The following is a 7,178-nucleotide window of genomic DNA, read 5'->3' as shown; positions in this document are numbered from 1 at the left end:
TCACTCTGTAGCCCAGGCAGGCCTTGAACTTGTGGTCTTCCCACTTTAGCCTTCCAAACAGCTAGGAACATGGGCCTGTTCTGCCAGTAAAAGTAAAAGGACTATTTTTGCTTCCCTAGCATACTTTTTCTGTGTGCATATTTGTTTGACATACCATATGTTATTCAGATAGTCGGGTCACACATGGTACAAGAGCATTCAAATGACAAGTCAAATATAATCAGATGTTAAAGATTGATCTTCAAACATTACAGCCACGATGCCACGCTTGCCTCTGATCTTGCCAATATAAAACCATATCCACACTTCAGTGGCCACCAAACCACTCAGCATTGCTTCCTTAACTGTAAGATATTTGAAGGCACCAGTTTGAGTACTCCAGATTATATTTTCAAACTCTGAATAGCTGTAGGGATCTCAGCAGGGCTTGGAGGAACCAGCTCAACCTTGGCATAGTGCCAAAATGTGGCCAATTGAGACTTTGAGTAAGTCACAGCAGCGTTCACCAGCTCGGGGCCCTCTGCATGAGGTTACGGATGACCTGAGCCATGGCTCTAGAATGGGAGGTGCGACATTGTGAATGGCTGACTGAATGTCATCTTGTTTTTTTAAAATTTTTGTTGTTGTTTATTTTTATTTATGTATTTGAGGGTGACAGAGAGAGAGAGAGAGAGAGAGAGAGAGGGAGAGAATGGGCGTGCCAGGGCCTCCAGCCACTGCAAATGAGCTCCAGATGCATGTGCCACCTTGTGCATTTGGCTAAAGTGGGTCCTGGGGAATCAAGCCTCAAACCGGGGTCTTTAGGCTTCACAGGCAAGTGCTTAACTGCTAAGCCATCTCTCCAGCCCCCTTGTTTTTGTTTTTGCAGGTAGGGTCTTGCTCTAAGCCAGGCTGATCTGGAATTCACTATGTAGTCTCAGAGTAATCTCACATTCACTGTGATCCTCCTACCTCTGCCTCCCAAGTGCTGGGATTAAAGGTGTGTGCCACCATATTTTTTGTGCATAAACAGGTAGGCTTATTTGTTTACTTCTGTCTTTCTTATAGTCCAAAAATTTTCTTGACTCCAAAAGCAGGATCAGAGGGGAAAATGATGACTTCAAAATAGAAGAACTAGTTGGAAATAGGTTTAGCGGGGTGTGGTGGTTTGATTCAGGTGTCCCCCATAAATTTAGGTGTTCTGAATGCAAGGTTCCCAGCTGATGGAGATTTGGGAATTAATGCCTCTTGGAGGGAGTGTATTGTTGGGGGCAGGCTTATGGGTATTAAAGCCAGTTTCCCCTTGCCAGTGTTTGGCACACCCGCCTGTTGCTGTTCTCCACCTTCTGTTGGCCAGGGGTTGGTATCCACCCTCTGCTCATGCCATCGTTTTCCCTGCCATCATGGAGCTTCCCCCTTGAGCCTATAAACCAAAATAAATCTCTTTTTTGCCACAAGCTGCTCTTGGTTGGGTGATTTCTACCAGCAATGCGAACCTGAATGCAACATGGGGGGAGTGGGAGATGGAGATAAAAGAGGGGATTGTGGTCAGGGTATATGTAGGGAAGCTGTCAATAAATATGCTAAAAAGAATAAAAACATGACCAGCTTTATAACTGTTACTGCCTTTGTCAATTTGTTGCTGTTATTGTTTTCTATTTTGATGTAGGGTCTCAACTCTAGCCCATTCTTACCTAGAATTCACTATGTAGTCTCAGGGTGGCCTTGAACTCATGGTGATCCTCCTAGCTCTGCCTCCTGCGTTCTGGGATTAAAGGTGTGCGCCACCACACCCAGCCGCCTTTGCCAATTTTTAAAAAAATGAAAGATATGATTTTTTAGTAGAATTTAAATATTTGCTTGCTAGTTATCCTTTTCTATTGGAAGACATTCCCATACAGAATCTTTGGAGAATTGTCTTCCAAGGTTTAGGAGATTCAATAACTCCACTACGATACTGGCCACTGGTGCAAGGATCTGATTCTGGGACCATGGCAAGCAAAGGAGTCTGTGGTCTTCTGGAAACTCAAGATCATCGGTCTTGTTTGAATATCATTCAATGGATGAAGTTCATGTTGGAAAAAAGTCCCAGGTGAGCTGGGAAGATAGGAAGAGTCATTTCCAGTCATTTATTTTTTTTTTCTAGTAATGTTTAAACCTTGGCATTTCAGAGGATTCTTGTTAATTTCTCATATGGACAGATAATTATGTATGTTGGTTTAGCCTTGGATTTGTTGAGAAGAGGACTGGGTTGTCAGGACTTTATTCCCACTGAGTTGGGACTAAGTGAGTTATGAGCAGAATGTATTCAGGTTTGGGAAGGTTTTATCGTGCTGGTGAACTTTGAGCAGCTCCTTGAAGGATGACAGGGCTTCACTGGATGGGCCCATTAGAGGCTTATATGTAGATGGTATTTGTGGTGCTTTGAATAGAATAGATGGCCCCCAATATATTTAGTTGTTTATTTGTTTGTAGTTTGCATTCTGCAGCCACCTGGCTGGAGGCACTGTCACTGGGTGGATCTTTAGATGTGGTGGTGGGTTTCAGATTTCAATCTAAAGATATGCAAAGTGTACCTAGCTGGAGTTCCTGAAGTGTGCTGTGCTGTGTGGCTTTTTGGCTTTTGGCTTGTGCTTCTCTCCCTCTGCTTGGTCTTGTGAAGGCAGGCCAGCTTCTTCTGCCATTTATGGAACTTCCCCTGGATCTGTAGGCTTCGATAAATATCCCTTCCTCCATAACTGTGCCTGGTCTGGAAGTTCATCTCAGCAAACCTGAATCTGTCTGCTACAGTATTGCAAGGCATGTGTTTGGATATCATCCTGTAGAGAGTCTTGTTATCAATCAGCCCCGAGTTCTTTTGCCCCATTTAAGACACAAATAATAAAGAGGCAAGTGATGCCAACCAAATAAGGGATTCCTTGGCTGAAAAGTGTTTCTAGTCTTGTCATAGTCCAGACGTTTTGCATCCCTCACCCACCTGAGCTCTCAGCATTGGGGTCTTAGCTCAGTGATCTGCTTATATGCCTTAGATCCATCTGTACTTGGTATATGGAAAGAAGTTGCACTGCTTACTGTTGTTACCCAGGAAGGTCGTCTAGTGGCATTCTACGCATGTCAGGATTGAGGAAGTCTCTCTCTGCATGCTTGGGAGGAAGCTACCGATCCCGGAGTTGGTTATCTGTGGACATATTGTATGAAAACAGCCTTTGTCAGGAAGGAAGTCCTTGGTGGAGAACCAGAGGCCTCTCCATTCTGTCTCGGTGTAGTTCTCTTAAAGAGATTTCAAAGCAGCAGAAAAGTAGAAGACCGAGTTAGCGCAATGACTTTCCTTTACAGAGTCCTTGTAGGACAAGCTGAGTGTTCTATTTCTCTAATTGTCAGTTAGGTTCTATTCATTTTTTATCCCTACTTAAGTAACATCAGACCTTTCTCACTTTGCAGAGGAGATAGTTGCACGCACGCTAGACATAGTTCAAAAGTGCTGCAAAAGGGTCATGGGTTGGGAGGTTTGGTCTTCAGTGTAGCAATGCTGGGAGGTGGGGAACCTGTGAGCGGCGAGGCCTGGTGACGAGTCCTTAGATCACGGGAGGATTTGCTTTCTGAAAGGGTAAAGGCAACTCCCCTGGGGAACTCTGAGCTCCTTGTCCCCTTTTCCAGTGACCTGTTGCATGAGTAAGATGAACCCCTGAGTTGCTCTCTGGCTTCCTGCATGGAGAGCTCTTTTCTCCACAAGCATTCTTGCACTCACCGCTCACCATGAGATCCTCGTCAGAGCTGACGAGAGCAGAATCTGTGTCATGCATCGTGGACTTTCAGCTTCCCAAACTGTGAGCTAAGCAAACCTTTTTTTTTTTTTTTCCAATTTTAATAAGGTTAGGTGACCTTGAGTATTTTGCTTTAGCAGCAAAACCGTAATAGTTCACTAAACAGAGGATAAGGATGGAGAGTATTAGAGAGATGGCTTAGCAGTTAAGACGCTTGCCTGCAAAGCCAAAGGACCAGGTTCGATTCCCCAGGACCCACATAAGCCAGATGAACAAGGTGGTGCATTCGTCTGGAGTTCATTTGCAGCAGCTGGAGGTCCTGGCATGCCCATTCTCTGTCTTTCTCTATCTCAAATAAATAAAATATTTGGAAGAAAAAAAGCTGAGTGTGTATGCTTGACTAAGCATGACCCTACCCTTGGGACCTATTGCGGTTTTCTGAATTGTCCTCCCCCCCACCCCCATCAACATCAGAAATGCTTCCTCCCTGGCTTTACATGGAACACTCTTCCATAGTGAGAGCGGAGTCCTGTTTTCTGCAGGGGGCCTCTATGGCCAGGGCCAAGGTGTTTGCAACTGTGCAGTTATTCTCAACTCAGCAAACCAAAAGGCAGGGAGACACTGTATCTGAGCTAGGCAGCGTCTTCATGCTGCCCACACAGAACTGGCTGTTCTTGGTATACAGGATCAAAGATAGACAGTGACACAACGGACGTGTGGCTTACCCAGGTGGCTACTTTTTGATCCATTGAGTCCAGATAAGCAGCCCTCTATGAGCCGGCACCAGGCTGATGCTTCTGATGCTCTGGGGGATTGAATTGTATCTGTCTGTCTTGGAGCCTGTTGTTTTCTAAATATTTATTTAGTTATTATATATATATGAGAGAGAGAGAGAGAGAGAGAGAGAGAGAGAGAGAGAGAGAGAGTGAGAGGAAGAAAATGGGCACACCAAGCCCTCCAGTCACTGCAAACAAATTCCACATGTGACACTTTGTGCATCTGGCTTATGTGGGCACTGGGGAATTGAACCTGGGTCCTTAGGCTTCACAGGCAAAGTGTCTTAACCGCTGGGCAATCTCTCTAGCCCTTGGGGCCTGTTTTGACTCGAGTTCTAGGGCTGTGGAATGGTTTTTGTTAAAACCGTTTCTTTTCTTTCTCTTCCTCCACCCCCCCTTTTGACAGAATAAAAAAAAAAAAAAAGAAAAGAAAAAAGAAAGAAATTGCTTTGATCCTCCTGCCTCGTCTGCTGGGCTCAACATTCTGGGTTTATGCCTCATGGCAAGTTTACGTGGTACTCGGAGCTAATCCAGTGCTTTCATGCATGAGAGGCCAGCAGCCAACAACTGAGCTACACCCCCACACCAGAACCCACTTCTATGACAGCGACAAAGGAATCAGTGGCCGAGGTCCACTAAGCAGGCCATAGGTGGGGAAGAGAAGAGGCCATGGAGTCTCGCTGTTGCTAGTTGAGGAAGCTGTACAAGCGTTGTAGAACTTCCCCTTTCTAGCCTGGTCTTCTGAGAGCTGGGCTCCTCCCGCCCGCACAAAGTTGTGCGACTTTCTACAGAGACCTGGGAGCGTCCTCCCAGAATGAATGCAAGTTTCCATTTTCAGGCCAGTTTGGGAGGGAGAAAACACACCATTGCTTCTGGAGGCATCTTCGGTTACGTACAGAAAAAATGCACTTAGGCCTGATTGAAGGAGGTGTCTTGAAAATTCAGGTAGTAGATGAGGCAACAAGTGAACCCCTTCCCTTCCCTCCTCACCCCTGACCTCACAGCTGCCTTTTTTTGCTCTGGAGGCCCAAGTCTCACTCCATGGTAGGATTGCCCACAGAGTTGGCACTGCTGCCCTACTGCCCGGTGGACAAGCATCCACTTTACAAATGAGAAGTGTCTTTGTGATGGGGGTGAGGGGGGTGTCACGCGTCCATGGCTTCCCCACCCCAGGTTATGTCCCACTGACATCCCCCGCTGCTGGCTGCGGAAAGCGCAGATCTTCCCTGCCAGGCGGGTCCTGGGTGTCCCAGGGGAGCTGGGCTAACCCCAAGCGTCGGGAGGAGCCAGCCGGGAGCACGTGACCGACCGCAGCCGGCCTCGGCCCAGAAATAGCCTCGGCGGCTGCTCCGCCCGCGGGGGCCCGGCGATCGCGCGCGGAGACCCAGACGGAGACCGAGTCGTAGACGGAGACCGGCGGGACCAGGCTGGGCGCGGCGCGGCCCGGACGATGCTGCTGAGCCCCGGCCCGGCCCGGCCCCGAGCACATGATGGCGATCAGGGAGCTCAAAGTGTGTCTGCTCGGGGTGAGTCCTGATGGCCATCCGTCGGGGACCCTGGGTTTCCCTTTGCCCCTCCCCGCTTCCCCGCGATCCCCTGCGCGCCCCCATCCCCGCGTCTCTTTGTCCCTGCGCGCCCAGGTCCTGCGCCCCAGCTCGTCGCAAGCTTCCAGCGGTCCCCGGAGCTTGTCCGCACTTTCTATCGGTCCGGGGACAGCTTGGGGGTGACGGGGATGCGGGGACCCTTCCCTGTCCTCGGCGGCCACTGGTCCTGGTCACTCACCATCGCTCCCCCCCGCCCTCCCCGGGGTGGTGGTGGCCTCAGCTTTGTAGAACGTCCTTCCAGAGGAATGTTTTAAGTTCCTCCGCGGTGGCGCCACTTTTGCTCTGTGCTCAGTGCGTTTATTCATTCAGGAAGCCAGGGAGCTGGGCAGATGGCTCAGTGGTCAAAGGTAAGATTGCTTGCATCATTTAGAAAACGGACAAACATCCGTCGGTCCTAGGGTAAGAGACCCGGAGGGCATGGCCGAGGCTGCAAGGCGAGCAAGAACTAAGCGGTGTTCCCAGCACACTTTCATGTTGTGGGATAAAAATAAAGCAGAGGACGCGCCCCCACCACCGTCATCCTTCCCTTCCCAAAAGGTTCTTTCTCAAACAGACCCCAGGAAACATCGAAGCAACCAGAAACAAACAGCCCCCTCCCCACACCCCTGCAACTGCTTGAAAATCGCCCCCGGGGGGGGGGGGGCGTGTTCGGACAATGTTGAGGGTCATTTTCTTGGGGCCATCCACATCAAATCCCAGAATTCTTCCAAAATAAGAGCTGGTGTTAAGCCATGTTTTCTGTAGCGTTTGGCATTGGCACTCGGTGCACCGCCCTCGCAGTTGGCAGATCTGCTCACCCAAGAAAACCATTGCCTAAATGAAAGAGCAGCGAAGAGTAGACTTACGCTCATGTGCCTCAAAGAAATGCTCACAGGTCTATGGAGAGGTGTAAGCGAGGTGGAGAGGCAGCGATTGCAGATTTGAGATTGAACGTACCCAGCGAGGACTTGTCTCCGTTCCATCTAGCTTTTCTAGATTCTTTGGCCGAAGGAAGTTCTGGGAGCTGTCCCCATGCCTTTCTGTGCCACTTACACTTAACTAGTTGCTGTGGTGGG

At 48.9% G+C, this 7,178-nt stretch overlaps 1 protein-coding gene and 1 pseudogene across 1 annotated transcript in view; one reads left to right on the top strand and one right to left on the bottom strand.

Annotated features, from left to right (window-relative positions):
- Positions 1-210: 210 nt before the first annotated feature.
- LOC101593892 lies at positions 211-550 on the bottom strand (annotated as a pseudogene).
- Positions 551-5,890: 5,340 nt separating this feature from the next.
- The window catches only part of Rab31 (RAB31, member RAS oncogene family), a 159,966-nt gene continuing 158,678 nt past the window's right edge, over positions 5,891-7,178 (top strand). The window contains exon 1 of the mRNA XM_004656839.2: positions 5,891-6,045. Within this exon, the coding sequence (XP_004656896.1) occupies positions 6,007-6,045 (39 nt within the window). The 5' untranslated portion in view covers positions 5,891-6,006. The remainder of the gene's footprint in view (positions 6,046-7,178) is intronic.

The sequence above is a fragment of the Jaculus jaculus genome, chromosome 2, assembly GCF_020740685.1.
Source record: "Jaculus jaculus isolate mJacJac1 chromosome 2, mJacJac1.mat.Y.cur, whole genome shotgun sequence".
NCBI classification, from domain to species: domain Eukaryota; kingdom Metazoa; phylum Chordata; class Mammalia; order Rodentia; family Dipodidae; genus Jaculus; species Jaculus jaculus.
This window is presented reverse-complemented; position numbering and strand designations above follow the sequence as displayed.